This window comes from Peromyscus californicus, unplaced genomic scaffold (genome assembly GCF_007827085.1).
Source record: "Peromyscus californicus insignis strain IS unplaced genomic scaffold, ASM782708v3 Scaffold_9__1_contigs__length_137607984, whole genome shotgun sequence".
NCBI lineage: Eukaryota > Metazoa > Chordata > Mammalia > Rodentia > Cricetidae > Peromyscus > Peromyscus californicus.
The window spans coordinates 38,483,182-38,495,959 of record NW_026294617.1 but is presented as its reverse complement, the minus strand read 5'-3'; the positions used below and the strand labels follow the sequence as shown (position 1 = coordinate 38,495,959).

Genomic DNA, 12,778 nt, shown 5'->3' with positions numbered 1-12,778 from the left:
GGTATGCTGATGGTACACATACATACATGCAGGCACTCACACATATGCACATTAAATAAATAAATCTAGAGAGGAAGGAAGGAGAGAGGGGAAGGAGGGAGGGAGGGAGGAAAAAAGGAAGGAAGAAAGGAGGGAGGGAGGTAAGGAGGGAGGTAAGAAAGAGGGAGGTAAGAAAGAGGAAGGTAGAGGAAGGGAGGTAAGGAGGGAGGGAGGGAAAAATGAATGTGCTCCTGGACACCAAGAATATAAATTAAATTGCAATGTTATTTTTTTTTACTTGAAGAATTAGTTCCAAAGTCCTGTGTATAAGTTCACAAATATATTCTTAGCCTGATGAAAATAATTTAAAAAGCACCAATTTTTCTATATTTTAAAAAGAAACTTCTAACAGTAGCTTCTAGAAAACGTCAATGACAGGAACTCCAACACACCCTGTCAATTCTTGCCAGATTACAGGGAGGTAGAATGCATACACAATAAAACCTGTACTTATCAGTTGCCTAAACAACACTTTTTTTTTCCTGGTAAAAAAGCAGATCGAAACAGCCATGAAAAAGTATATGCAGAACTATTTTTGAATCTTTATTCAAGTACCCCTTCATCCTCTTTCCTTGGTCTCTAGTTTCTAAGATAACAAAGTTAGCAAAAGACCAAAACATAGTCTTATGTTCTCTTCTCATGCACAACACGTAGTCATATTTCTCCTAATCAGAAAAGAAAAAGATTATCAATATAAGGTCAATATTTTATTAGCCTATCTTTTTCCTTTGATTTATTCTCAATTATAGTCATTATAAAAGGGGGGCCTTAAATAAGTCAGTAGTGGAAAGCTGTGCTTGGTAGGGTATTTTGGTCAACTTGACACAAAGTGGATTCATTTTAGAAGAGGAAAGAGAGACAACGCTTCCATCAGATTGGCTGTAGGCAAGTCTATAGGCATTTTCTTGATGAATGATTAATGTGGAAAGGGCAAACCTACTCCGAGCAGTGCCACCCTGGGCAGGTGGTCCTAAAATGGTATATGAAAGCTGGCTGAGCAAACCAGAAGAAACAAGCCAGTAGCAAGGATTCCTCCATGGCCTCTTCTTCAGTTCCTAGCTTGAATTCCTGCCCCGACTTCCTCCTTCATGATAAGATTGTAATCTGTAAGATGAAACAGACCCTTCCTTCTCCAAGTTGCTTTTGGTGGTGATGTTTATCACTGCAACAGAAAGGAACTAGAACAAAAACTAACTGAAAACTAGATCCAAAGGTGGTTTAGCAGGTAAGGACGCTCGCTTCCTGTGCAACCATGAGGTGCTAAGTTTAGATCCCAGAATCCATTATAAAAAGCCAGGAATTGCTATTCACTCCTGTACCCCAGCATTGTAGGGAGCAGAGACAGGAAGATCCCTGGAGATCTCACTGGCCACCAGCCTTGTTCTAGCTACAGTAAGAAACCTGTGTCAAAGGGACAGGCAGAAAATGGTAGAGTAGGACGCATTGCTCTGGCCCCCGTGAATGTGTGCACAGGTGCACACACTTGCACACAAACACATACACCTTACATGCCTGCATAAGCACATGTAAAAATTAATAAAAATTACAATTAGAACCTACAACAACTGTCAAGGGACATCATCAAGCAGCACTTTCCTCGAAGGAGGTAGACAAGGTCATGTGAGCACAACAAAGAAGCTGATTTTGGTACCTGCTCAGATCTCAGAAGCACAGAGCATACAGACATGCAAATGCTGCTTATACAGGCCAGAGCAGCGCATGTAACTCTCAACTACTTCCAGCACTTCACTATATCATTTTACACTTTTTTTTGGAGACACTCTATGTAACAGTCCTAGCTGTCCTGGAATTCACTCTGTAGACCAGGCTGGCCTTAAACTCATAGAGATCCACCTGCCTTTGCCTCCCAAGTGCTGAGATTAAAGGCATGGGCCACCACTGCCAAGTTTACGCTTAATATTTTAAAACAAACCCAAGGCATGATACTTCCTCCAGGAATGTGTCAGAAACATCTGTAATATGTAAGGCCAATCTCTCTGGTACCACAAATGAACTGCCAGATTACTCTGCTGTATTGAAAATTGGTGCCGGGCGGTGGTGGTGCACGCCTTTAATCTCAGCACTCGGGAGGCAGAGCCAGGCGGATCTCTGTGAGTTCAAGGCCAGCCTGGTCTACAAAGCGAGTTCCAGGAAAGGCGCAAAGCTACACAGGGAAACCCTGTCTCGAAAAACCAAAAAAAAAAAAAAAAAAGAAAGAAAATTGGTGATACAAAGAGCCATAGAAAATTACTGGTAATACTCTGAGATGAACAAGAAAGAATTTTGTAAAGTTTTAACATAGTACAAGAACACAAACGAAAAGGGCGTTTTAACTGACATAAGACCAAAAATATGGGCTTAGTGAGTTTGAGTCATTTTGGAAGATGTTCCAACATACCAACTATATTTAGCTTTAACAAAATCCTCAGCTTACTGTTCAAAACTTCTAAGTGTTCAAACATACCATGCAGGAAACAGTTTACCAAATAATTAAAAATGTCTCAGCTTTTAGCCTAATGTTCATTACTAACATCAAAAATACTCTGGTTTCTCTTTGGGATAAACACTTCATTATTTAAGACTTCAACACTAAGTTCCCTGTCAAGCTCTCCTCAAGCACTATCCAAGCTTTAACTCTACCAGGTCCAAAGCCAAGCCCACGCCATCCGCATCCTCTGTCATCAAGTCAGAACCAACTTCTCAGTGATAATGGTCCTTCTTGCCAATATTCACTTTGAGAATGGAAGGGACCCAGGAATGTCAAAAGCTTGCCTTTAGTGGGCACAGGTTTTTACCACCCAATTGCTTCACTGGCCCCAAAATTCTTACTCATCCATAAAATGCCAAAAGTACCAACAGTCAAACAATACAGGTTTAAAAAAAAAAACTAATCAGCAAACGACTTTCAAATTAAAGTAGGAAACATATTTAGTCATTATTTGCAATGACTCAAATCCTTTTAATAATACAGGGAATTCTATTAAAAGGATATTAATACAGGGAACTCAATTAAATCTAGTTAGTCACTAATAATCACACCACAACATCCAAGCTATATATGTACACAGGCCATATGATCCAAATTATAGCCATCAAAGCAACAAATGCAAATTTTCACCTGACATCATTATGTGTAAGCAGATGAGTGGGTGAATAATCTGACATCCAATCACCAATGACCATATAAGGAAATCATCATGGTATACATTGATGGAAGCGTGACTTACCAGAGGTATAGGAAAGTGGGTTGCGTACTGCAGATGACGGAGGAGGTCATAATTTGATGGAAAAATTAATTCCCGTGGTTTTTCTCTCTTTAGCAATTTCTCACCATTAAGTGACATTCTTCTGCTCAGGGAAGGGTTGGCATTCTCACAGGATTCTCCAGGCATGGGAGAAAAAATCTATGTCATGTAAAACAAATATTAGACATCATTAATGAAGAGAGCAAAACCAAGCACTGTACCACATACCAGAACTTCAAACACAAGATGCTCACAGAAACTTTATTAATTTCCACAAAAGTAAATCACACAAAAAAAAATCTGTCAGTATCACTGCCCCCCACCCTAAGAAAATGGGTAAATGAAAAACACACATGGGTGGGGAGGGAGGGTGGGGGTGGCCTAACCAATAAGAGGACTGGCCATGTAAGCAAACTTAAAAATGTTATCCCCAAAGGGTTACATTTCCTCCAAAAACACGTGCTTAATAAGATTAATCCATAGACAAATGTTTTAAAATGTACAACCAAACAACGATTTTATAAAATAGTTAGCAAGATTCATGAAAAACACATTATACTGAGAGACAATAGAAAAAATGAATTAACCCATAATGCTATTCTTTAGAAACTCGGTGCATAGATTCTCATAATGAAACTACAGCCCCATACTCCTCGGAGAGAATGATCCCCAAATAAAAGTGTCCGAGCCAGTCAGTCGGTTTTGTGTATTTCACAAAGGAGGCAATGCACCCCGCAGTGAGGAAGGCTAGAGCAGAAACAAGTGCAGGAAAACACTGTGACTCAGGGTGGGTGACATTCACATGACAAGCGTGAGTCATTCCAAGACGTGAGGCAAGAAATAAAAAGATGGAGACAAGCAGCGGGCGGTGGGAATTGGTGGGTGAACTGTCAATGAGAATCAAAGGTTGAACCTACTGGAAACTCAGAACCAAAGTCACTTTTAAAGTCACTCTTGTCTACGTCATCAAAAATGTTAGTGGTTCCTGAGCCAAGGCCCATGTGCGCCATGAGACTGTGTTCCTGGTAATTGCCAGAAAAAGAAAACCACACTGTAAATGTTGCAGTTTAAGAAATGGAAGATGAAACATGACAGTAAATTTTTCAACATCCTATCTATCACTCTCTCTGTCTATTGCTCTAAAGGAAGTTAAAGGAAACTTGAAGACATGCCTTGCGTTTAAGAGTCCCATTCTCTCCCCTTGGGAAGGCAAAGCTTTAACTCCCATGATGTTTTAAAGGAAGAGCACAGAGCTTCATAACTTAAAACAAACAGGCCACACTTTCTTTCACTGGACTATTTCCAATTTAAAAAAAAAAAAAAAGAGATACTCAGAGACCTAAGAAAAGAATGAGATGCTTTAAAAAACAAACAAATATAGCCACAACTTTAAAGATATCCTAAGAGTATCAGGTAAATTCACAATAAATAACTGAAACAAAGCTATATTTTGAGTACTATCAGAGTCTCATCATTTTCCACTGTTTCTTATTGTCACCTAAATCATTTTATCTCGAAATTTTAAATTCTGGGACAATGTCTACAATGTCAGAATCTGACAGAAAGGCATACAGTCACACCCCCAGCATAAATTGCTGCAAAGAACAATTCTACCCTATTTTAGAAAGAGATTAAATTTTTCAAAGAAAGTCTGTGCTATTACAAACGAGGGATTCCCCCTTTATATGGAGAAGAGCGATATATGGAGACACTCCTTAGAAGGACAGCCAAAGGAGCGTGATATTAAAACAAGTTAACCTATGAGAAACAAAACTACGAGAAAATTCCAGGCTACACACATCTAAAACTAAAAGCATATCACTTTAATCTTATGGAAAAAAAAATTGTGGTCAGTCATATCTTTTCATAAAGTATACAACACAGAACATTCTAGAAGACATATATTCCAAATATCCTTTGTGATCAGAGGGGAAATAAACTTTGTAGAGAGAAAGTAACTAAAATCCAATTGCCTCTCCATCACCGAACTGCCTATCTGAAACTGACTCCCCCCAGTGGAGTTTACTTTGGGCTGTGGTACGGACATCACCCCCAGGGGTATACCTCCATCTTCATATCGTGGTCCTTAGAATAGTGTTCATCTGCATTCTCTCCCGCTGGCGACCGCAGCCCAGCAGAGGCAGTGACTGACAAATCTCCTCTGGAGATGAGGGTGCACATGTATGCATCATGGGAGAAGACGTCATGGCGGATAAACTCACAGAAGAGCAGCACCAAGTTCACAAATTCCACCTTCTCGCATTCACTGTTTGGGTCCGCTAGGTGAGAAACAAATTCAATCAAAGTCTTTGACCAGGCAAAAAAAGAAAAAGAAGGGAAAAGGAAAAAGAAAAAAAATTCAAGGTTTCAGAACATTTTCACCATCTTTTATACTTTCATATTTGGTGTTTCTTTAGAAAAGTACAAGAGATAGCAGGGGTGGTAGGGATAGGAAGGGTAGTGGATGTGTGTGCTGGGTGGTTTTATGTCAACTTAACACAAGCAAGGGTCATCAGAAAGGAAGGGGCCTCACTTGAGGAAATGCCTCCACAAGATCCAGCTCTAAGAAACTAAAAACAACCTAAACCTAAGGATGGATAAAGAAAATGGGATACATTTGCACAGTGGAGTATTACTTGGCTGTTAAAAAAAAATGACATCATGAAATTGGCAGGCAAACGGGTGGAATTAGAAAAAAATCAACCTGAGTGAGGTAACCCAGACCCAGAAAGGCAAACGTGCTCACTTGTTAGTGAACATCATCTGTTAAGTAAAGTATAACCATGCTACAATCCACAGACCCACACAGGCTAAGTAACATGGGGGGCTCAGGGGGGGACACAAGGATCTCCCTGGGAAGGGGAAATAGAAGAGATTTTTGTAGGTGGACTGGGGGGTGGGTGGGAACAAGAGGGATCAGATGGGGAGAAGAGGGAGGGAGTACTGGGAAAGACAACTGGGGGTTGGGGGGGGCATGTAGAAACCTAGTACACTGGAAATTCCCTGGAATCTATGAGAGTGACCCTAGTGAAGTCTCCTAGTAACGGTGGTGGTGGTGTCAGTATTTGCTCTTTTAGGGGACATGCCACCCAGCTCCCAATAAATCACACACAGAGGCTTATTCTTAATTATAAATGCTCAGCCTTAGCTTGGCTTGTTTCTAGTCAGCTTTCCTTAACTTAAATTATCCTATCTATCTTTTGCCTCTGGGCTTTTCCTGCTCTCTGCTTTTTTATACCTTTCTTTCTTACTCCATTGCTGTTTGTGTAGCTGGGTGGCTAGCCCATGGAGTCCTCCTCCTTCTCTAACTACTTCTTTTTCTCCCACCTTTCTCCTTCTATATATTCTGTCTGCCTGCCAGCCCCGCCTATTCTTTCACCCGCCTTGCTATTGGCCATTCAGTTCTTTATGAGACCATCACGTGTTTTAGATAGGCACAGTAACATAGCTTCACAGAGTTAAACATGCAACATAAACAAAAGTAACACACCTTAAAATAATATTCTACAACAAATGGGGAATAATGGAGCCCAAACTGGCCATCTTCTATAACCAGGCAAGGCTCCCAGCAATGGGATTGGGACATCAAACCAGCCACAAAACCTCTGACCTATAATCTCTACCCTGCCTGCAAGATGTGCTGGGATAATGGTGCAGAACTTGTGGGAGTGGCCAACCAATGACTGGTCCAAACTGAGGCCCACGTCACAAGAGGGAGTCCATGCCTGGCACTGCCTCGATGGCCAGAAACCAGAGGCTGAACAGCCCAGAGACCCAGGATAGGAACAAACATGACTGGCCCAAAACAAAACAAAACAAACAAACAAAATGACATTATTCCTAGTGATAACCTCCTATACTCATAGATCAAAGCCTATCCCAACTGTCATAAGAAAGGCATCATCCAGCAACTGATGGGAACAGATGCAGAGTTCTACAGCCAAATACTAGGCAGAGCCAGGGGAACCCATAGTAGAGGGGGAGGAAGGACTGTAGGAGCCAGAGGAGTTGAAGATACCATGAGACCACAGTCCACAAAATCAACTAAGCAGGGCTGATAGGGGCTCACAGAGACTTGGAGCAGCAATCACAAACCCTGTATAGGGTCTGAGTTAGGTCCTCTGCACATACACTACAGTTGTGTAGCTTCATGTTCTCATGGGACTCCTAACAGTGGGAGCGGTGGGTGTCTCTGACTCTTTTGCCTGTGTTTGGGATGCTTTTCCTCCTACTGGGTTGCCTCCTCCAGCCTGAAATGAGGGTGTGTTCCTAGTCTTGTTGTAATTTGTTATGACATATTCTGTTGCTATCCCCAGGAGGCCTGCTATTTTGCTAAGGAAAAAGGAGGAGGAGTGGATCTTGGGTAGAGAGGAAGTGGAGTGGGAGACTGGGAGGAGTGGAGGGAATGGAAACTGAGGTTGGGATGTAATGTATAAGAGAAGAATAAAAAAATTAAAAATCCAGCTGGAGGCATTAGTGGTCAACGGGGGAGGGCCCAGCCCATTGTGGGTGGGGCTATCCCTGGGCTGGTGGTCCTGGGTTCTATTAAGAAAGCAGGCTGAGCAAGCCATGAAGATCAAACCACTAAGCAGCACTCTTCCATGGCCTCAGCATCAGTTCCTGCCTCCAGCTTCCTGTCCTGCCTGAGTTCCTGCCCTGACTTCCTTTGATGATGAACAGCGATATGGAAGTGTAAGCTCAATAAATCCTTTCCTCCTCAACTTACTTTTTGGTCATGTTGTTTTGTTACAACAATAGAAACCCTTGCTAAGACAATGAGTGCAACCAGAATTCATTATATACATGTATAAAAGTGTCAAAGAAAAAAATTAGTAAGTTCTATTTTTTTTTAAGTTTTATTCAAACATTTACTGAGGCACAAACATTTGTAAAGCACTGATAGGCAGGTGAGTTTCTTTGTAGGAATGTGTGTTCATGTGCCCCAAGTTATTTGTGTGCTAGTGCCCTCAGAGGTAAGAAGAGGGTGTAGAATGCCCTGGAGCTGGAGTTGCAGATGTCTGCCAGCTTCCCTTAAAGAGTGGTGGGAACTGAGCCTGGATCCTCTGTAGAACAGTGAGTGCCTTCTCTCTAGGCCTGATAGGCAGGCTTTTATTGTGCAGTTATAATTGAAAAATGTGGACCCTGTTTGCTAAGCACAATTTCAAGTTTAATGACACTGATTCCTGAAAAATAAATGACCGTGTACTTCATAATGCAAGCCAACGATGGCTGGACTGTTTTCTCTCTTATTGCTAAAACAGTTTGTGACTATCTTCAAATACATTAAGAGGGCTGCACCTTTGGGGTAGATATGTGTACTATTTCAAATAAGACTTAATAACAGTTTACATGCTAAGGAGGCAGGGGTGGGAGGGGCGTCCTATTATGGCTGGTCTTGACTATAAACTAGATAAGCTTTAGCATCATCGAAGAAAAAATGTTCTGTGCATGTCTGTGGGGGAGTTTCCAGATTGTGATGAAGTGGGAAGCCCCTAAACGTGGGTAGTACCATTGCATTTGGCTAAGACCTTGGACTGAATAGAAAGAAAGTGAGGTAACCACCATCAAGCTTTGCCCTCTGGCTCCTGAGTGTGGGTGCAGGATGACCAGTCACCTCAAGCACCTGGACTTCCCCACCATGATGGACTGTGCCCTCCAGTGAAAAATAATCCTTTTTTCACCACAGTCTAAAAAGCTTTATATCATACCTTTTGGATAAGCTTAGAAAACTGTATGGCTAAATCTGCAAAGCCAAATTCCTGGCACCATCATTTTCAGAAACACCAAACAAACAAACAAACAAACAAAAAAACCTCATTCAAAAGCCTCTGTGCTCTGTTCCCTGAACATCATACTAAGTGCCTCCTCTCACACTCAGTGACAAGCAGCCTCTTCTCAGGGAAACTGAACGGGTCTCTCAGACAGAAAATGTGACCCAGAAGAGGCAGAGGATAGAAGACATTCTCCCCAAAGACAACTGAAATGGGTGGAGGCAGCAAATTCGGAACAAATGTGCACCTCCCACAGGACCCATGGTAATTTATAGCTGCCAACTCTTGTGCCTGGCTTTCTGCTATCAGGGTATCATCTATCCTCTCACCTTCCTGTTTCTTACATTCAAACCATCTGGACGGCCCCAATACTTGCTTCCCCCAAGGCCAGTGGTTCTCAACCTGTGGTTCAAGACCCCTTTGGGAGGTCACATATCAGATATCCTGCATATATGATATTTACATTATTATTTATAATAGTAGAAAATTACAGTTATGAAGTAGCAACAAAATAATTTTATGGTTGGGGGTCACCATATGAGGAACTGTAGTAAAGGGTCACAGCATTGAGAACCACTGCCCGAGGCCATAAGGCCTCCAGATAATTCAAGGAAAGCCTTGTCTTGTCCCAGAGATCAGCCAAAACAAGGCCCCACCTCAAGACAGTCATAATAAAGTGTATTTAGTTTGTCATTTGACCTCTTTTCCACAAACATCTCCCTTCCCTCCTGTACCTATCACTCTCACTCTGCCACTCTTGTGTTCCTTTATACCTTCCTGAAGATCCTCTGTTATGTGGTGTTCTCATTCACATATCTCGGAATAATGTTGAGCAAGCTAATCCTACTCACACAATACCTTTTCAAAAACTTTCCACCCTTAGTACCCCTACTAGGTGGTTGTTAATTCCACAAACTCTCAACTTCCCAACAACAGAGTAGGAGGACATTAGCTTAAGGTGATGGAAACGTCCCAACGAGAATGGCGAAGCCATGGCCATACCCATCATCAGCCAGCTCCTTGTAGGCTGCAAGGTTATGATAAAGTACTGTTGTTTTATTCTCCTCCCTTCTTAAATGTAAGAGAAAATCAGAAGATTAGAAAGCAGCTCCAAAAGCAGAATATTATCTTCACAGTGCACACTTAAGTATCACAGGACCTGAATTCCTCTGTTTAGGTAAGAGACGAGAGACAAGAGACGTGAGGAGAGAGAGAGACAGAGACGAGAGGAGAGAGAGACAGACAGAGAGAGAGACAGAGAGACAGAGATTGAGACTTCACTGATTTTAAAATGACTAAACTTACCCAAAGAAAAAAATACATTACATTTTCTTAGTAAAACAGATTATATTCTGTGCAAATAACTTTAGATAAGATGCAAAGAACAGCAGGCCCACCTGATAAAGGCGGAGAGGAAGGAAGGGAGGGAGGGGGGTGGGGAGGGGAGGGGAGAGAGGAAGTCCCTCATCTAAAAGCAAAAAGCCTTCTTTACTTACAAAGTGATGGAGCCTGTGTGTCTAAAAATCTTAGCAAAACGTTCTGGAAAACAGGCAAACTAGATCCAGTAAGAGAGGCTGAAGAAATGGACTCTTTCTCATCTAGGACTTCTGATTCGCCACATCTCTGCAGGTTATAAAGAAACCAGGACAGTGAGTCAGAGCGTGCATGCAGCTACTATAGGTGGTGATTTGCCAGCTCTTACAAACATCTGAACTCTTGAACAAATGAGTGACTAAGATTTCAGCACTATCTGAAGACCGCATGTCACAGAGGTGGAATTTCTAATAGAGGAAACCTCTCCATGACAGTTCAGCTGATTCCAAGAACACCCTGAAGAACGTGATCTATGTAAACTGCCATTTCTGCTCCGGACTGTACAGTAAACTCTGCATGTTAACAGTGCCCCCACTGAAAATATAAGAGAGTACAATTGAAACATTCCCTACTCCTATGCAGAACTGCTGGACACAGTTTAAGTTCATGTCTGACATGCTCTCTGTGTCATGCTCTCTGACACAGTTATGACGGATTACTCTATGTTGTGTTTCTGTCAGGAAGATGCATCTAGAATATGTGTTAGGAGGTGTCACTGAAGAAGCCAATAATTCTTACAAAAAAACATTCTTTTGCTTATTTATGACACTTCAACAAAAACAGTCCCTAGTACTTACTCTCTGTAGCTCCTGAAACACAACTAAGAAAGTATTTTTGCGTTGCTATTTACTACAGAATTTACTAAGCAGGAGATTAAACTATTTAGAAGTAATCAGAATCATCATTTCTATTCTTTTTGATATTTCTTTGACCTTTCCTATTTTGATCCTTCAGTCTTTAATTGGGTTATTAAAAATATTATATTAAAATACTAGTTATTCAGTCTATCCTCTATTTTCAAAGGTCAGCTGTTAATGACTCCAATAATAATAGAAGTCAATTATCTTAGCCATCTCTAAGAAATGCATGTTTAGATATATATACATGTTTGGTTTACATCAACTTGAAACTGTTGAGTAAGCTCTCTGTGAACCTCTTCAGAATGATACACATGTGTATACATATGTATGCATTACAAAATACAGAGAGAAGAGTAAGTGGTATAGAAAAGAATAAGAAACAACCTAGAAAGAGCCACAAATAAGTGAGAAAGGAGTCTTGAGTTGGTAAAGTCCAGTTAGTCACTACCGTTAGCATAAGATAGCCTAAGGCCCAGTTAGTCACTACAGTTAGCATAGGGGAGCCTAAGGCCCAGTTAGTCACTACAGTTAGCATAGGGGAGCCTAAGGCCCAGTTAGTCACTACAGTTAGCATAGGGGAGCCTAAGGCCCAGTTAGTCACTACAGTTAGCATAGGGGAGCCTAAGGTCCAGTTAATCACTACAGTTAGCATAGGACAGTCTGTCTACAATACACAAGAAGACAGCAGTGAAAGGTTCTTCCTGTTTACACTCTGTACCACGGTCATTTGTTCACACCTTAACAGTGTCCTCCAGTCCCAATGTCAACAATGTCATCTTTTGTTTTTGATGACCACAGCTCTGCCAACAGGACAGAAGACATGTGTCAGAGTGTTTTTCCCATTTCATTTCCCATAACTTCACAGGAAGTTACTAGCAGCCTTATGGAGAGCCAGGTGGATGTTCACCCATTCACACTACAATCTGAGAGGCCGGACGCAGAATCCTGACCAGGATGGGCAAGGCCACTGTTGTCAAGCTCACATTCTGACAGGGGAGGGCAGATATTAAACACAGGCACATCATCTACCTTCCCTTGGGCTGCAATGATGAAGACAGAGCAAAACAGTGATGTGGGTAAGAGCTGCTAGGAGTGGATATGATTACATGGTGATGGCAGACTTTCCATGTTACCTAAGGATGGTCCACAGGAAGACACTTAATGAAACAGGAGTGCTCTACAGAGAGACACCAGGCACGAAAATGTTCAGGAGCAGAATTTGCCACTCAAAGGGGACAGTCAGAGCAAAGGCCCCCACATAAAAGTAAGTTGTATGGGGTGAGGGGACAGACAACCAAGATTGGGGAGAGAACATGGGACCCAAAGGACAATGGGTACATTGGACATTATTGGAAAGGTAGGTAGGGCAAGCAACAGGAAACTCTGTAGATCTTAGAAAGCTCTGTCCACCTTAGGAAGGGGGAACATTTACACTTCTAAAAGCCCACTCTGGGATCTGTGTAGAGGAAGAAGGAGAACAGAGGGGAAG

At 41.8% G+C, this 12,778-nt stretch overlaps 1 protein-coding gene across 9 annotated transcripts in view; it reads right to left on the bottom strand.

Annotated features, from left to right (window-relative positions):
• Positions 1-12,778, bottom strand: part of Med12l (mediator complex subunit 12L) — a 341,599-nt gene that overhangs the window by 233,786 nt on the left and 95,035 nt on the right. For 7 of the 9 annotated variants that reach the window (XM_052732026.1, XM_052732033.1, XM_052732028.1 and 4 more), the window contains 4 exons: positions 10,552-10,678; positions 5,349-5,563; positions 4,202-4,306; positions 3,267-3,443 (listed from right to left, as the gene is read on the bottom strand). In XM_052732026.1, coding sequence (XP_052587986.1) covers positions 3,267-3,443; positions 4,202-4,306; positions 5,349-5,563; positions 10,552-10,678 — 624 coding nt within the window. The remainder of the gene's footprint in view (positions 1-3,266; positions 3,444-4,201; positions 4,307-5,348; positions 5,564-10,551; positions 10,679-12,778) is intronic. The other 2 variants (XM_052732030.1, XM_052732032.1) reach the window with 1 other exon arrangement.